This window comes from Octopus bimaculoides, chromosome 5 (genome assembly GCF_046866305.1).
Source record: "Octopus bimaculoides isolate indiv1 chromosome 5, ASM4686630v1, whole genome shotgun sequence".
NCBI lineage: Eukaryota > Metazoa > Mollusca > Cephalopoda > Octopoda > Octopodidae > Octopus > Octopus bimaculoides.
Window position 1 is genome coordinate 112,942,216 of NC_142932.1, and position 20,055 is coordinate 112,962,270.

The 20,055-nt window shown below is 36.6% G+C and overlaps 1 protein-coding gene across 2 annotated transcripts in view; it reads left to right on the forward strand.

Annotated features, from left to right (window-relative positions):
- The first annotated feature begins 1,976 nt into the window (after positions 1–1,976).
- The window catches only part of LOC149135685 (uncharacterized), a 42,673-nt gene continuing 24,594 nt past the window's right edge, over positions 1,977–20,055 (forward strand). The window contains exons 1-2 of one of the 2 annotated variants that reach the window (XM_089352973.1): positions 1,977–2,215; positions 19,269–19,296. In XM_089352973.1, the coding sequence (XP_089209099.1) occupies positions 2,105–2,215; positions 19,269–19,296 (139 nt within the window). In that variant the 5' untranslated portion in view covers positions 1,977–2,104. Of the gene's footprint in view, positions 2,216–6,438; positions 6,591–19,268; positions 19,297–20,055 lie in introns of those variants that run through there. The other variant, XM_089352974.1, reaches the window with a different exon arrangement.

The window sequence follows — 20,055 nt, forward strand, 5'->3', positions numbered from 1 at the left end:
TCTTGGAGCTAATCAACGGCAGCATTTGTCCTATTTTTTGGACTGCCATGTTGGCTTGGCGATAATTATTAATATTATTATTATCATTATTATTATTATTATTATTATTATTATTATTATTATTATTATTATTATTATTATTATTATTATTATTATTATTATTGTTCAGTAGTTTTATTTTTATAACGTGCTTTCACTTCACTACCGAGCGCAGCTCTGTGCACCTTGGGTATGTGCTGTGGTGCTCTTATGGTTACTGTATTGAAAGTGTTTTACGTAGGATGTGTGCAGAGCCCAGTAGTGCAATTTTCTGTATGTTATATATATTTGTAAGTCCTGGTGTTTTTGTTATGTATTTGTCTGAATATTTTTTTATTTTACCTAAGGCACCTACTATGATAGGAATTGTTTCTGTTTTTAGATTCCACATTTGAGTTACCTCTATTTCCAGGTCTTTGTATTTTGAAAGTTTCTCCATTTCTTTTAGGGAAACGTTATTATTATTATTATTATTATTATTATTATTATTATTATTATTATTATTATTCATCCTTTCAGGGTTGAAAAATTAGGTACCAGACCCCTACCTTACCCTTTCATCATTTTAAGTACAAATTAAGTATCAGTGAAACACTGGAGTCAATGTAATTGACTAGTCCCCTCTCCACAAAATTTCAGGCTCTGCGCCTTTAGTAGTGGTGGAGGGCGCTATCGGTTCAAGATGTGCTGTCAGACAGGCTTATCCAAGCTATGTGCCTAGTGACGAAACCATTCTGCATGCACTCATTCAGTGTCCAGGAATTGCTGACTTATGAAGTTATGTCAGACAGCTGCTGTTGAGTGTGGGACATATCCATCGGTCATCCGAGTTCATACTGATGATTGCTCTGCTGCTCTCCTTTAACCCTTTAGTGTTCAGATTACTCTGTTAAATATAATACTTTTTTCACTCAAATTGTTTTGAATTAATCATACATTATCTTACAGCTTTGAAGTTTCGATGGTGAGATAGTTTATTCTTAGAATGTCAATGTAGGTTAGGTGTGAGAGGCTAGATATGGCCAGTCTGAATGTAAATCATGTAGGATATTTGGGCTGGATATGGCCAGCTTAAACACCAAAGGGTTAATCAGGCAGGTAAGGTAGTTTTCCTTTGCCTGGTGGCGGTGGCAAAAGAGGTTATCTGGTGGACAAGGCTGAAAGGAACGAGGACAGAGACATTCCAGTAAAGCCCTCATTGACTTTCTCAAGTTCCACTTGGAAAGAAAAGTGAGGTTGGTGAAGGAGATGCTGTCCTCAAGTGAATTTATGAAAAGGTGAGTGAAAGTTGCGAAAATGACAAGAGTGAATGGTACCACTCTCAGTATAGATCTGTGAGTCAGAGGAAAGGAGTTAGAGAGGGCACTTGTCTGTGGTATTCAGGGTGATCTTGTATGGCGGGGTTCTTTGATCATCTCTAGGGGTCCTCCGGTATCAGGAGGGCCCCATCACTATTTTTTTTTCTTCTTAGTGCCATATACAATGTATAGTTAACTTCTTTTAATGTATACTTTTTTTAAAATCTTTCCATTATATATAAACCCCCAAACTTTATGTCTGTATTTGTATTGCCCCCTCACCCTTCACCCTGGTGGCAAATAAGAGAATTCATCATCATCATCATCATCGTCATCATCGTCATCATCATCATCATCATCATCATCATCATCATCATCATCATCATCATCATCATCATCGTCATCATTATTACGTTTAGAATTGAATGATGTTTCTCTGGTCCCTCTTGATAGACGTTAGTCAGTAAAGTCTATAATATACTCTGGCAAATCATGTCAGGATGGAAAATGTCAATATTTGTGATATGTGTAGCAGCCAATAGTTTTGTTGTTGATCAGTATCTGATTTTTATTTTTATTTTTTTTCATTTATATATTTCTTTCTTCCTTTTTCTTCTTTTTGTTTTCTTTACAATTTACTTGTGATTATTTCCCAGTGAAACTCACTTTTCTCAAGATAAGCTGACTATATAGATATAGATAAGAAGAAATTATAGATTACAACTAAGGTCTACAACTTCAGTCACTCAGGCATACTTCTTACCAGCATGACATACATATTGTTATTGATGGTTACGATATATTTTATTTCTTCAAAGCCTCTTATTGTATACACTTTATACACGAACCAAAAGTCTGTTAAGAACTTAAACTGCTCAGTAAGTAGTATTTAATTATTTTTTTGGAGTCACTCTTTACGTTGTATTTATCCCCTATATTTATGGACACATTGTATGTATGCATGTATATTTGTATGTATGTGTATATGTATAGGTACAGCTTTGGCTGTGTGGTAAGAAGCTTGCTTCCCAGCCACATGGTTCTAGGTTCAGTCCCACTGTCTTCTACAGTAGCCTCTGCCTTGTGAGCGAATTTGGAAGATGGAAACTGAAAAGAAGCAAAGATGCTTCTCGTAAAAATAAGTGGGTGGGGTATGTGTGCATGTGTGTGTTGTCTTTGTGACTGTGTTTGTCCCCTGCTGCCACTTGGCAACCAGTGTTGATGTATTAACGTCACTGTGACTTAGCAGTTTGACAAAAGAGAACCGATAGAATAAGTGCCAGGTTTAACAACAACAACAACTACAACAACAACAAAAAGTACTAGGGTTGATTCATTCAACTAAAAATTCTTCAAGGTGGTGCCCCAGCATGGCCGCAGTCTCACGACTGAAACAAGTAAAAGGTAAAAGAAAGACAAATGATGCATGCATATATGTTTGTATGTATGAACATATGTGTATGTGTGAATGCGTGTGTATGTGAGAAGAGAAAGAGAGAGAGAGAGTGAGAAAGAAAGAGATTCACTTAATATACAGGTGTGTGTATTTTAAATAAATCTCTCTTTCCACATACTCACATACACAGTGTATATCTATTTGTCTATCTATTTATATGTCTGTCTATCTACCTATCTATCTATCGATCTATCTATCTATCTATCTATCTATCTATCTATCTATCTATCTATCTATCTATCTGTCTGTCTGTCTGTCTGTCTGTCTGTCTGTCTATCCATCCATCCGTCCGTCCGTCCGTCCGCCCGCCCGTCCGTCCGTCCGTCTGTCTGTCTGTCTATCTATCTGTCTATCTATCTATCTATCTATCTATCTATCTATCTATCTATTTATCTGTCTGTCTCTCTGTTTATCTATCTATCTATCTATCTATTTGTATTGCATTCTATTGTATCATAACATTAGGTATCCATTGCCAGAAAATATATAAAATAAGTTTTATTGTTGCTGCTTTTGTCGTTATATTTATATTCTCTTTCAATTTAGAATTTATTGAAAACTTGTTATTTTCTTGCTTTTGTTGTTTAATCCTAGATAAGCTCTGCTTGTATTGGGAGATTTGGCTGCTACTTCTAGCAACCACATAACTCATTCAACTTCAAACTTTCTGTGTTTGCATTACTCTTTACTCTCTTTTACTCTTTTACTTGTTTCGGTCATTTGACTGTGGCCATGCTGGAGCACCGTCTTTAGTCGACCAAATCGATCCCAGGACTTATTCTTTGTAAGCCTAGTACTTATTCTATAGGTTTTTTTTGCCGAACCGCTAAGTTACGGGGACATAAACACACCAGCATCGGTTGTCAAGCGATGTTGGGGGGGACAAACACAAACACACACACACACACACATATACATATATACGATGGGCTTCTTTCAGTTTCCATCTACCAAATCCACTCACAAGGCTTTGGTCGGCCCAAGGTTATAGTAGAAGACACTTGCCCAAGGTGACATGCAGTGGGACTGAACCCGGAGCCATGTGGTTGGTAAACAAGCCACTTACTACACAGCCACTCTTTTTGTTGTTGTTGTTTTTATTTTATTTAACAGCAGGTCAGGTCTGATTAAGCAAATCTATGATGAAAGCCATTCCAGAAATTTTCACTTTATATAATCTTTTACTATATTTCTAATGTATCTTGATATGCTGTGTGTGTGTGTGTGTGTGTGTGTGTGTGTGTGTGTGTGTGTGTGTGTGCATGCATGTGTGTGTGCATGTGTGCATGTGTGTGTGAGTATACACACACATACACACACACAACACATTCATATATATTTATATGTGTGTATATACATATATACACGTATAACTGGCACTCTGTCAGTTACAACTATGAGGGTTCCAGTTGATTCAATCAATGGAACAGCCAGCTTGTGAAATTAACGTGCAAGTGGCCGAGTGCTCCACAGACATATGTACCCTTAACACAGTTCAGCATGACACAGTGTGTGACAAGACTGGCCCTTTGAAATACAGGTACTACTCATTTTTACCAGCTGAATGGACTGGAGCTAGATGAAATAAAGAGCTTTGCACAAGTACACATGTTGCTGGGAATTGAACTCAATACCTTACGATCACTAGCCATTACCCTAACTTCGCATGCACACACACACACACACACACACACACGTGTGTGTGTATATACATATATAGTGAGAATTTACAAAATAAACAAAAGACGAAGACGGGTGTGTAAACAACAAAGAGATGTGTGTGTGTATATGTGTGTGTGTGTGTGTGTGTGTGTGTGTGTATGTATCCAAGGCTCCTTCATTGGAATTTCAACATCAACAACAGAATATTCTTGTTTGTATGTATGTATGTATGTATGCATGCATGCATGTATGTATGTATGTATGTATGTATGTATGTATGTATGCATGCACGTATGTATGGATACAGCAGGCTGCTCTCTACTACGGCCGAACTTGAATATATTTATAACAGTGGGGAAGATGGTTTGTTTGTATATAATGGCGATAGAAGTTAGTTTCACTACATATGCATGCATGTATGTGCATGTATGTATGTCATCATCATCATCATCATCATCATCGTTTAACGTCCGCTTTCCATGCTAGCATGGGTTGGACGATTTGACTGAGGACTGGTGAAACCGGATGGCAACACCAGGCTCCAGTCTGATTTGGCAGAGTTTCTACAGCTGGATGCCCTTACCAAGACATATATCAAAGCATATGGTCAAGTTGTTATGTTGTTGGGCTCATGATGATAAATTTATGGCTTCAATTCCTAAACCTGGCATCGTTTTCTTAGGGAAGACACTTCATTTTTCACAATTCTCTATCAACAGTTGGGGTGGCCTAATCCTTTGATGGATTGGCTTCTTGTCCAGCAGCAAGTATCATATTTCTAGCTTCTCATATATCATGAAGATATATCAGTACAGTGAGCTTCTTAACCACACAGCTGAAGAAATTTAGCTGCTAGTTCAAGCCAAGTAAGAAGATTTCTCTGGTGGAGTCTTACACTAATTTAACTTGGTTAACTGGCTGGTTGGCTGGTTGGCTTGCTGGCTGGTTGGTTGGTTGGTTGATTGGTTTAATGTTAATTGTTGTGATTTAGTCCCAGGTCAGCTCTCATTGTGAGAATGAATTTTTAACTCAGAAACTAACTTCAAATCTCTACAAATAACATATGCAATGAAGTCTTGGCTGATCATAACAATTAAACATTGGAGGATGAACACCAAGTTTTAAAACTTCAGGTGTGTTACGTATTTATTGAGAAAAAATATAGGAGACGTTTGTTAATGTTATTTAACCCCATTTTACTTATGAACGCACTGACTAACGAATAATAGTGATTCTGCTAAGATCATATCACCTTTTGTCTAAACAGTATATCTAAGATTACATTATTCAATATACTTCACACTTTATTAAACAAAAGTGTGTCATTAAGGGAGAATTGGTTGTTATTTCTAACAGACTAAGCGACGTTTTGTCAACAATTCTATCAAATCTGAATGTGGATACCAGCACAGATTTTTTTTTCTACTATAGACACAAGGCCTGAATTTTTATGGAAAGGAGACCGGTCGATTACATCACATCGACCTTTGTGCTCAACTAGTACTTATTTTATCGAATCCGAAAAGACGAAAGGCAAGGTCGACTTCGATAGAGTTTGAACTGAGAACGTAAAGCCAATATGCGTTTTTGTCCGGCCTACTAACGATTCTGCCAAGTGGCCAAGGATTCTGCCAGCTGCCAGTTGAGCAAGGGAGACAACTCTCGGTCCTTGTCAATACGGAATTGAAAATATTCAAGATCTACCAAGGAACAAAATAGATTGAGATAACGTCTCTAGTACACTAAATAGCGTGATGAGGGCGGGAGAAAGTACCAATATATATACCATACTACTGTAGTAAAGTTGGGTTGAGTAGCATGAATTTATTTGCTGCTTAGAAACCAAGTAATTCTTAAGTTGCTAGGGAAGCGATGGCCTGATTTCGCTCACAAAGACAATGAAGGCTTATCAGTAGTAAACAGCAAGTCACAACGAAAGCTTAGTAACTTCAAATAAAAACAGAGGCCATAAAATACGTAAACGTTAGATTATGATATTGTGTCGTAAGCTACTGAAACACAAACTACAATAATGGATTCCACGAAATTAAGACAAGGAAGGATTCAAGTACTAGGATTATGTTTAGAAAACAAGTTTTGCCAACGTGGATTATGATATCAGTTAGTCCAATGAGGTAACCGCCATATGATCGTTTGACCAGCTAGAAATAGCAACCAATCTCTCTCAAATCACTTATGATACTGATGGTAATGATGATGACGATGAGGAGGACAAGAGGGATGATGACAACAATGCAGATGATGATGATAGATAGATGTGTTTATTAACTTGTAGTGAACCAAAACTAGTAAATTCAAGCAAATACCTTTGGGAGTTTATGTGCAACCTAATTGTGACATCAACATGTGATAGTTACTAAATTAGAGGATTTCAAAGATCTAACACGGAGTCGGGTCGGGGGTGGGGAGGTGTGATGTAAAATATATTAATTTTGTGACCTTATACCAATGTTGGAAATCAATATTATCTCAGTAATTATAATTCTCATTATTATTATGATGATGAGGATAATTACCATAGTGGTAGTTATTATCATTATGGTAATTATATCATCATAATTATTGATTCTGGGAGTATTAATCATAGTAATTATAATCCTCATAAATATTGGTTAAGGGAATCATTATCAGCATTATTATCGTCGTTAGTATTAAAAGAGAAGGCAATAATTGATGGCAGAGTCATTAGTCTTGCAATATTTGTTCTGGTTAAGGGAAGCGAGCTGGCAGAAACGTTAGCATGCTGGGCAAAATGCTTGGTGATATTTCGTCTGCCATTATGTTCTGAGTTCAAACTCCGCCGAGGTTGACTTTGCCTTTCATCTTTTCGGGATTGATTAAATAAGTACCAGTTACGCACTGGGTCGATGTAATCGACTTAATCCCTTTGTCTGTCCTTGTTTGTCCCCTCTATGTTTAGCCCCCTGTGGGCAATAAAAAATAAATATTTGTTCTGGTTAAGGCGACGAGCTGGCAGAAACGTTAGCACACCGGGCAAAATGCTTCACATTATTTTGTCTGTTTTTATGTTCTGAGTTCAAATTCCACCAATGCCGACTTTGCCTTTCATCCTTTCGGGGGCAATAAACTAAGTACCAGTTGCGTACTGGGGTTGATCTAATCGACTGCCCCCCCCCCCCTTCCCCAAAATTTTGCACCTTGTACCTACAGTAGAAAAGAATATTTGTTCTGGTTAAGGCAGTGAGCTAGCAGAAACTTTAGCATGCTGGACAAAATTTCATCTGTTTTTATGTTCTAAGTTCAAATTCCACCTAGGTTGACTTTGCCTTTCATCCTTTCAGGGTCAATAAATTATGTACCAGTTGTATACTGGGGTCAATCCAATCAACTAGCTCCCTCACCCAAAATTTTGGGCCTTGTGCCTAGAGTAGAAAAGAATATTTGTTCTGGTTCTTCATATTCTAAGTTTAGGCCCCTCTGGAGTTAACTTTACCTTTCAACCATATGGGGTTGATAAGACAATGTTCCATACAAGTACTGTGGTTAATTCACCTGACACCTTCCCTTAGGCTTTGTGTCTTTGTTATAATAATTGTCTAAGGTGTCTCATTGGCAAAATCATTAAAACATTATTTCTTCCATCTCTTAATGTTTTGAGTGAAGGCATGTGACTCAGTGGTTAAGGTATTCACCTCACTATTGTAAGATCGAGAGTTCAAAACCCGGTGGCACACTGAGTCCTTCAGCAAGAGACTTTATATCACATTGCTCTAGTTCATTCAGCTTGCAAAAATGAGTAGTACTGGTATTTCAAAGGGCCAGTCTGGTCACATTCTGTGTCACGCTGTGAGAACTACATAAGGGTATGCATGTCTGTGGAGTACTCAGCCACTTGCACATTAATTTCACAAGTAGGCTGTTCTGTTGATCGGATCAACTGGATCCCTCATTGTCATAACTGAGAGAGTGTCAATTTTTTATGTTCTGAGTTCAAAAGCCACCAAAGTCAGCTTCGCCTTTTCATCTCCAACAGACATTGATAAAATAAAGAACCCATCAAGTACTGAGGTTAATGTAATCAACTAACTTCAAATGCAAAATTGCTGGCCTTGTGCTTCAATTAGAGACTTTTGTAACTATTTTTATTTCATTGCACGGTACAAATATAAAGTCTCAAATCTTACTTTTGTCATCATATTAACTGTTAAAATTCCATAGAATTTGTAGTTTACCAGTTTCCAGTGTATATTGGCACATCCTAGAGTATGGTTGCTTTACCATTCTCAAAGACCATTTCTGATGTATACCAATGTCTTCTCTTTTCTGGCAATATTCATAGTGCTGGTAAAACTCCCAGTATTCTTTTATTCTTTTATTCTTTTATTTTTTTATTCTGTTATTTGTTTCAGTCATTTGACTGTGGCCATGCTGGAGCACTGCCTTTAATCGAGCAAATCGACCCCAGGACTTATTCTTTATAAGCCTAGTACTTATTCTATCGATCTCTTGCCGGACCGCTAAGTGACAGGGATGTAAACTTACCAGCACCGGTCGTCAAGTGATGTTGGGGAGACAAATACAGACACATAAACATATACATACATACATATATATATATATATATATATATATATATATATATATATATATATATATATATATATATAAATTAAAACAGTAAGGTAAAAAATTAGATATTAATTAATATCAATTTAATACCAGGGAACAAGCATATTGAAAGGATCAAGGAGATTCAGAAAAAATATCTGAGATCTGAAAGGATTATTGTATATGTATATATAAAGGAGACCACTAGGTGGACTGTTAATGTGCTAGAAGAAGATCACATATATATGACAAGCTTCTTTCAGCTTCCGTCTACCAAATCCTCCAATTCTGTTATGCTTGTGGACATATTCTTTCTTGGTTAAGACTGGACAACCAATGATGATATGGTTAATTGCATTTTTCTGATTATTATTGCCGAATCATTAGAACATCAGAATAAATGCCTTGCAGTATTTTGTCTCTTTATATGTTGAGTTCAATTTCCACAAGTGTCAATTTCAAGATCAATAAAATAGAGTACCAGTCTTCACTCCAATTTACTGGCCTTGCGTCTAAATTTGAAATCATTATTACTGAAGGTAATGATCTGACAGAATCACTACCACCACTACCAAAAACCATCTCTGCTGCCATCACCATTGCTGCCATCATCATCATCATCATCTATACTGGACTTTCACAACCAAACTTGGTCACTTTCTGTTCATTTAACATATAAATTTACAATTACATCGTGCGTTTTGTGCATATATGTTCTATTGCATGTGTATATTTTGGGTAAGAAATGTATATTTCTTACTAAGAGAAGTAATTGTAGTATTTGTTATAGCATTGTTGTTATTGTTGTTGCTACTTAACCTCAAGACATCCCTAACTGAGCAGAGATAATCTTGAAAGAGTGTTGTATATTTTTTCCTTTCATTGATTGACTCTTTCAAAGAGTGTATGTTGTTTGAGACTAAAGAAACAGAACCTTTTTACTAAGTTCATATTTCTGTTGTTATAATGAACATCTACAGCTGCAACTTCCACAATATGCAGTTAATCAACATCTGTTCAAGATAACACGTTTGATAATGACTACACTGTACCTAGACCTTTTGCTAAGTTAGATTATACTTCAAATCCATTTTTATCAATTGTAATCAGAAAGTAAACATGAAAACATTCATGTCAATAATGTGTTATTCTTCATGTATTTGGATACAACATGTCACAACAAATCACTGTTGGGTATAATTTCTGGAGAAAATATGTAGAGATAATTTTAAAAAGTGATTTAATAGCATTGCCAATACAGGTGAACATAGTATAGACTTATAAAACTTTTAATATACTTGACAGTATAGGGTGGCAAGCTGACAGAAATGTTAGCACACCAGGCGAAATGCTTAGCGCTATTTCATCTGCTGCTATGTTCTGAGTTCAAATTCCACTGAGGTCGGCTTTGCCTTTCATTCTTTCGGGGTCAATTAAATAAGTACCAGTTACGTATTGGGGTCGATGTAATCAACTTAATCCCTTTGTCTGTCCTTGTTTGTATCCTCTATATTTAGCCCCCCTGTGGGCAATAAAGAAATAAATAAAAGCTGAACATTAGAAGCATCAGTTGTGGTGTGCAAGAGAGACGATTGCGCTGGTATGGACATGTGGTGAGAATGGATGAGGATAGCTGCGTGAAAAAGTGCCACACCCTAACAGTTGAGGGAACCCGTGGAAGAGGTAGGCCCAGGAAGACCTGGGCTGAGGTGGTGAGGCAAGACCTTCGTACATTGGGCCTCACCGAGGCGATGACTACTGACCGAGACCTTTGGAAATGTGCTGTGCGTGAGAAGACCCGGCAAACCAAGTAAGACCGTTGCCAGTGCCCCTGGACTGGCTCTTGTGCGGGTGGCACATGAGATGCACCATTTTGAGCGTGGCCGTTGCCAGTACCGCCTGACTGGCTCCCGTAGGATTTTCGAGTGAGATCGTTGCCAGTGCCCCTGGACTGGCTTGTGCGGGTGGCACATAAAAGACACCATTTCGAGCGTGGCTGTTTTCGTGCGGGTGACACGTAAAAGCACCCACTACACTCTCTGAGTGGTTGGCGTTAGGAAGGGCATCCAGCTGTAGAAACTCTGCCAAATTAGATTGGAGCCTGGTGTTGCCATCCGGTTTCACCAGTCCTCATTCAAATCGTCCAATCCATGCTAGCATGGAAAGCGGACGTTAAACGATGATGATGATGATGATGATAGTATAATTATATTATGGTTACATAATGAAATACAGTGTCCCAACAAGTAATTAATTAATAAATAAACAAGCAAACCAAATTTTGTGGTTTGATACTTTAAATCAACCATAAGTTTAACCTATTACCTATCAGTGATCTCATATGAGATCACTTAAAAACTTACAAATTTCGTAATTATCTGTCAATATTTACACATATCTAACCTTTTTGCTATATCTACTAGGTATATTTCTCTGATATTCAAATGAGGTTTGCTAATTTTTCACCCAATGTCTTGCTTATTTCTATTTAAAATGTTATATTGAAGTGTTATTTTGATCATTCCAGCGTGTTTCTAAGGTTGTTTTATGCTAGAAATCAAAGTTTCATAAAAAAATTCCAGTTAATAGAATTATGGGAGGTAATGGGTTAAGACATCATGTTGTCCCACATTCATTCTCTGGGAAACTTGTAGTGTTAACTAAGCTACTTCTCTAGCTTACTGTTGTACATTGGTGACATAGTTAATGTGCCACTCGGGGCTGCCTTTGAGCTTGCCATCCCTACTCCCACATCAGACCCCTATACAGGCTTATACTGCAGGCTCTAAACTGCTGCCCCACCATTAAAGTGTTGCCTGAAGCAGACCCCTCACCATTGCCACCCCACCTAGCTATGCTAGTGTTGTACATGACATCTCTTCTTCTTAAAATAAGTTCACAGAATGAAACTCTACAATTTGAGATGGAAACAAAAATAGATAGATCTGGGTAAACTGCCATTCTGAACTGTCTAAGGAAGCCAGAGATTATTCTGCCTCTGAGTGGCCAAATTTTGCAAGGTAAAAAAAAATAATAATGAAAAAAAAAATCTATGTACTCTTTTACTTGTTTCAGTCATTTGACTGTGGCCATGCTGGAGCACCGTCTTTAGTCGAGCAAATCGACCCCAGGACTTATTCTTTGTAAGCCTAGCACTTATTCTATTGGTCTCTTTTGCTGAACCACTAAGTTACAGGGACGTAAACACACCAGCATCGGTTGTCAAGCGATGTTGGGGGACAAACACAGACACACAAACATATACACACACACATACATATATATACATATATACGACAGGCTTCTTTCAGTTTCTGTCTACCAAATCCACTCACTGGTCGGCCCGGGGATATAGTAGAAGACACTTGCCCAAGGTGCCACGCAGTGGGACTGAACCCAGAACCATGTGGTTGGTAAGCAAGCTACTTACCACGCAGCCACTCCTACATTCATGACCATAGATGAAGACAGACATGTAAACTGAATTAAAGATAAAGGTTTGTTTTTTTTCTTTTTACCAAAATCCCCTTTTCTGAGGATTGAATGTCGGAGCTGGTGCAATAATTACAGGTATAAACTTGAACTTGTAATCTGTATGTATGTATATTTGTATGCATGTATGTATGTATGTATGTATGTATGTATGTATGTTTGTTTGTATGTATGTATGCATGTATGTATGTTTGTTTGTATGTATGTGTGTATGCATGTATGTATGTTTGTTTGTATGTATGTATGCATGTATGTATGTTTGTTTGTATGTATGTGTGTATGTATGTATGTATGTTTGTTTGTTTGTATGTATGCATGTATGTATGTTTGTTTGTATGCATGTATGTATGTATGTATGTTTGTTTGTATGTATGTATGCATGTATGTATGTTTGTTTGTATGTATGCATGCATGTATGTTTGTTTGTATGTATGTGTGTATGTATGTATGTATGTATGTTTGTTTGTATGTATGTATGCATGTATGTAAGTTTGTTTGTATGTATGCATGTATGTATGTTTGTTTGTATGTATGTATGCATGTATGTATGTTTGTTTGTATGTATGTATGCATGTATGTATGTATGTATGTGTGCATGCATGTATGTGTTTGTCTCCACATATTTTCACATAAAGAGCACAGATACTTATTTGTATTTTTCTGGTGAGTAATTTTGTATATGAAGATTAGTGGGAGACCTTACTTGAAAAACAAGTAGAGCTTGATGTTAGGAAGGGCGTCCAACCATAGAGTACTGCCTCAAGAAGTCTTGTCCAGCCTATGCCAGCATGGCAAAAAAACTGTTATGATGGTGATGACAAGAATGATAATGACAAACGATGATGATGATTATGACCTAGCATTAAAAAGTCATTTCAAGCAAATGAAATAGCCTTTCTGTAGCCATTTGACCAACTGGAAATAGAAACCAAATCTCCCTTAAATCACCCCCTACTATATCAAATAAGGAAAGGACACAAATTATAAAATTCTACATCCACCAAGAATAATGGGATGGTCATAACTGGAATGTTTCTTGATGACAGGTCTCGAGGATCAGAGTTGACCTAGGGCTAAACAGCAGCAGACTGGTCTCATTTATTAAATCAATATCATAAATCATACCAAAAAAATATCTGTTACACTCATGTTAAGTGCATTTTTCCACTTCAAATTCTCTTAGTTTTCTTATTCATCCTGAAAATTAATCACTACAGATCCGTTTATATAGTAATGTACAATTTTGTGTTTTGATATATCTCAGCAGGAGTAAGTATTTACTGTGCAATGCTAGGATAATGCCAAGAGCTTTTACACTGATATGGAATTCAAAACGACCATTTTTATTAGAATTTAGCCATTATTAAGTTTGTCAGATATTTCTTTGTTCTCTGAACATATCCATGAAACTAAAATATTTAGTTTACTGAAGTATGTTTCTCCAGCAATTTGCCACAATTTTGCCATCATTATTCTTTTTGACATGTGTGTGCGTGCGTGTGTGTGTGTGTGTGTCTGTGTGCATGTCTGACTGCTGTTTGTTAAATGGGTTAACAGCTATGGCCATATTGGCTATCATAGTAGCCAAGTGAATAAATAATATAGATATACATACAAACGTGCAAATATATATATATCATCATCATCATCATCATCATCATCATCGTTTAACGTCCGCTTTCCATGCTAGCATGAGTTGGACGATTTGATTGAGGACTGGTGAAACCAGATGGCAACACCAGGCTCCAATCTAATTTGGCAGAGTTTCTACAGCTGGATGCCCTTCCTAACGCCAACCACTCATATATTAAATTCAAATTACGACAAACGTAAATAAACGAACGAAGTTTGCTTTTAGAAGCGTTGAGATGTCTTTTAGAAAATTAAAGAAGTGATTTTAAATTCTCAATCGCAGAATAATGCTAATAATATAGCCTGAACAGGATAAACTATCCCTATTTTGCAGAGAAAAGTGTAGGTGGCTAGCTGTGGACTCGAACTCACATCCCCGTGATTACATGTCACATATATATATATATATATATATATATATATATATATATATATATATATATGTGTGTGTGTGTGTGTGTGTGTGTACCTGTACTCACACACTTGTGTATACACATATATATATATATATTTGTAATATAATATGTGACAATTATTCGGTTGCCATAATAAAACTCCAAGTTTTGGATGTCAGGGCGGAAGCCTGCACCGGCATCTCTTCAGTTATGGAGGCAATTAAAATATGCTATAGGAGATGCTGGTGCAGGTTTCCGCTCCGACATCCGAAACTGGGAGATTTATTATGGCAACCGAATAATTGTCACATATTATATTACAAATAAATTCCTCTATTTACATAGTATCGAGATCTCTTTCATTCTTTTGTTGTCTAACCATTACTATTAATATACATACATATATATATATATATACATATATATATATATATATATATATATATATATATATATATATATATATATATATATACATATATATATATATATATATATATATATATATATATATATATATATATATATATATATATACTAGCAGAAATACCCGGCGTTGCCCGGGTTAAAGAGAATAATGAAATCTAAAAACGCCGTCTAGACTACGCATCATCTTTATATAGAGAGATGTATATACACACACGCACCCAAACACACGTATATATATGTATATCAATATAAATATATGAAAGTCAATGAAGTTTCGTAAAAGAAGGTGATCATGTACATACTTTCTTGCTGTTGTGATTATAACACCTCGTTGTAAACAATGTTCCTTGTTTTCCCTTGTGGAGTATATACAAATAGGTTTTTTTTGCTGCCCACTCTTGAGCAGCCAACATACAGTTGTCCATGTGAGAAGCAGGGCTCTTCCAAGAGAAGACCAGCTACAGACAGTGTTTGACCCTGAGATTTGTTTATGGACATGGCAAAAGTCACACGAAGGGGGAATTGTAGTCTTCTGAATGTAAAAGGAATGTCTGCTCCTGATGGAGTAAGAGGAATTCTTGGAATAAAGACGTCATCCCCTTTTGCACATCCAGAAAGAATGGTAGCCTTGATAACGTGTGACATCATTTTCGAAATAATGCTCATCTGTTATGTTCGGGTTAAAATTTCATCAACATCAAAAATATATGAATTTTCATGGGAGTTATGGCCGTTATGCAAAGAATATAATTTCCAAATTTCATAAAGATCCATTCAGTACTTTTGACGTAGTTTTGGATAAGAAAACAAATGACTAATGTGTGTGTTTGTGTGCATGTGTATGTGTGTGTGATGGGTGTATATATGTATAGATATCTGTATGCATGTATATATGTATATATGTGTACATATTACATGTACATCTATCTATATATATATATACATCTACACATATGTATACATAAACATGTATGCATATAGATCTATCTCTCTCTCTCTCTCTCTCTCTATATATATATATATATATATATATATATATATATATACATATACGTGTACATATACATGTATATGTATACATATACATATCTGTCTCTCTCTCTTTCTCTCTCTCTCTCTTTCTCTCTTTCTCTCTCTCTGAAAGTATCTGTCATTACAGTATCGAAATGGTGAACATATACATCTATATGTATACATATACATCTCTCTCTCTCTCTCTCTGTCTTTCTGTCTCTGTCTTTCTCTCTTTCTCTCTCTGTGAAAGTATCTGTCATTACAGTATCGAAATGTGATTGTTTCAGTTAGTGGAATAGTTTCATTTTTAAAGTGAAAGTATTTGACATGAGTGTTTTTGTTTCACTTGACACGTAATACTTAAATAGTGGAGGAGATATTATGTTGCCGTGTGCTCGAACTCTGCAAGAAGTTAAAAAATTTTTTGGACTAAAACACAATTGGAACTCTAAGTAAGGCATGTGTAAAATTTGAATGAAATTGGTTGCGTAGTTCTCGAGTTTTAGGGATTCACACAGACAGACAGACAGACAGACAGACAGACAGACAGACACACATTCTCATTTTTATATATATATATAGATAGATAGATATATATATCCATTGTTGGGTAACAATCTATATAAAAGGTACTCAGTACAAATGCAGAGTGCAGTAGTTTACTTAGTCAATCCAGAAACTGGCCCAAATAAACTCATTCTCTCTTCACCCACTTATTCTCTTTCTTTCAATTCTCACTTACTCACTTCCTTACTTGCTCTCTCTTTCTTTCTCTCTTTCTCTCTCTCTTTCTCTCACTTGCTTACTTGCTCTCTCATTCTTTTTCTCTCTCTTTCTCTCTTTCTTTCTTCCTACCACTCTCTAAATATATCATCATCACCACAACCACCACAACCACCACCACCACCACCACCACCACCACCACAACCATCATCATCATCATCATCATTGTCATCATCATCATTGTCATCATCATCATCATTTAACGTTCGTTTTGCATGTTCGCATGGGTTGGATGGTTTGAAAGGAGCTAGCCAACTGAAGAGCTGCCTGGGTTCCATGTGCATTTTGGCATGGTTTCTACAGCTGGATGCCCTTCCTAATCCCAATCACTTTACAGAGTGTACTAGGTATTTTTACACAGCACCAGCAAGGGTGTTTTTGTATGACACCAACAGCCACGAGCCCACAAGATTAGAAACTCTCAGCTGAAGAGGGATGCAGATGACATGCCTGTATGCAAGGATAACACCGATTTTACTTAGCTTGACATATCTTCTCAACAAATCACCTGAAGTCTTGATCTCCTGTCATCCTCTCTGTGAGGCCCAACTTCTGTAGATCCTTTCTCACAAATTTGTCGCATGTCTTTCTTGGTCTACCTCTTCCACGTGTTCCCTCTACAATTAGAGATCGGTACATCTTGATGCAACTGTCTTCATTCATATGCATTGCATGACTGTACCAGCACAGTCTTCTCTCTTATACACTACATCTGATGCATCGCATACCCAGTTTTTCTCTCAAATCACTTGCACTCTGTTGTATATGCACACTGGCATTACCCATCCAGTGAAGCATACTGGTTTCATTTCTTACAAGCCTTCACATATCCCCAGCAGTCACAGCCAATGTTTCACTGCCATGTAGCATAGCTATTCATACACAGGCATCATACAATTTGCCTTTCACTCTGAGGTAGAAGCCCTTCATTACTAACAGAAGTAGTAGCACTCTAGACTTTGCCCAGCCTCTCATTATTCAAGCAGCTATGCTTTCAGAACAAAGTCCACCACTACTATCTTGATCACCTAAGTAACAGAAACTGTCTAATAATGCTAAGGATCCCCCCACTGACATTTGAAGGGATCTATATTTGTGCTATATGTTAACAGAAGCAATCATCCAGTATATGATTTATACATTTGTAATTTCCATTGTAACAGCAAGAAGCACCAGCGGCCTATGTTCTCTCTTTTCAAAGCAGTCAACTGTCGCATCATTTTGTTCATCTAATCAGGCAAAATGGTATCAACAACTGAGCATATGTAATCCTTTTTTAGACTAATCAACTACTGCACCATCTTGTTCATCTGCTCGGACAAACTGGTGCTGAAACAAGTCTATATTGTTAACTTTTCTAACCAGTCAGCAAATTATACCAATGATATCTCTGGTTTCTGAAGTAGAAGAGCTTACAGAAGGGAGATTACCAGGACTAACCAGGACTGGCAGGACCAACTGACGTAACTCTGAGTGGCAGTGTTATAAGTCATCTCACCACAAACAACATCAATGAACAACAAAATAGTTATAAAGTATCATCAAAACAATGATGGCGAGCAAACAAGCAATGAAATATCACAAATAGCAGTGATGGAGACCACATTAGCTATGAAATAACTTTAGGCAAACTTCAATCTATGTACAACTTTGGATGACGAATTTCAAGAGTCAGCCGACTATAAGACAAAATGCATTGGAGTATTTATTCTGGCTCCTTGCATTTTAAGTGTTTTGCTGAGGTCAACTTTACTTGTCAACCTTCTAGGGAAGTGGGATCAATACATAAAATGCTAGACTAGGATGGTGAACTGTAGAAATGAACATTGATATACTTGGTGTTGGTATATGTGCGCATGTGGTGGTGAGCCTTAATGAGCAGAGATGGCTGGTTTTAGAGCATATTTTCCAAGTGTATGGAATGGGGAATGAGATGTAAAGGGAGCTTCAAATGTGGAAGCTTTTTCCAGGACTACCTACTGAACTGTAACGGAACATCTTTGATCATACAGAACCTAATGAAACATTTGATTATGCAAAACTTCATGGCTTATAGGTTTGACTTATTAAAAACGTTTCTCAAGTGGTGGGGATGTACAAGCACAAATACAACAGATATACACACATAAATACATACACAAAGACACACACATATATGCACACACAACACACACATATATGCACACGCACACACACACACACACACACGCACACGACAGGATGGTCACAAATGGAATGCCTTTGATTATGGGTCTGCTTGATCTGAGCTGATGTTGGACTAAATAAAAATAGTTGCATTGAACAATTTAATCTGTTTTAAACTGTTTTAATCACCTTTTACTGCTCTCAAATAAACATTCAGAACAAATTTTTAAACATAACAGCAGCTTTGATACAAAACTATTTTCTGTCCTGTTAGAATTCATAAAATATTATCAGTTCCTGTATTTACTGAATATATTTCCTTTTTCTTGCCAGATTACCCCTGCTGCCAATGTATCATACTGTGAGTATCAGTTGAGTTTTCTTAAATCTGTCATTAATAATCATATTTATTGCTACGAAACACAAACCTTTCTTCTGAGCTGACAGATACAGTTGTGTTATCAAGAAGTTTGTTTCACAACCATTTAATTCTGTATTTGATTCCACAGCTTGGAATCTAAATAAGTATTTTCTACTATAATCAGTGGCTCACTGATGTCTGGTGAGTGTATATAATTTGATAGATTGAAACAGCAGAGACATCTTTTGTACACACACAAACATTATTATCATTGTTTTAACATCCACTTTTTCATGCTTGCATGAGTGAGATGGGAGACATTGATAAAGATTTTCTATGGCTGAATGTCCTTCTTATCCACAACCTTCACCTGTTTCCATGCAAGGTAATATTTTCCCTTGGTTGGATATATTTTCTAGGAAGATTAGAAACAAAGGACGTGACTTGTACTATGCTGATACTCATATACATCTATTGTATAATCTCAACAGAAAGAGACGCAGACACACACACACATGCATACACACAGACATACATTACATATACGCATATATTTATACACATACACACATTGGGTTTCTTTCAGTTTCGGTCTACCAAATCCTTTTACAAAAGCTTAGTCAGCCTATGGCTATTGCAGTGGACATGTTTTCACAGAAGATTGGAATCAAGAGTTGATGCTTATGTCTATATGCATGTGTGTATGTGTGTAAAAATCATCTAAATAATAAAGTTGAACAAATTGGAAATACTATTTAA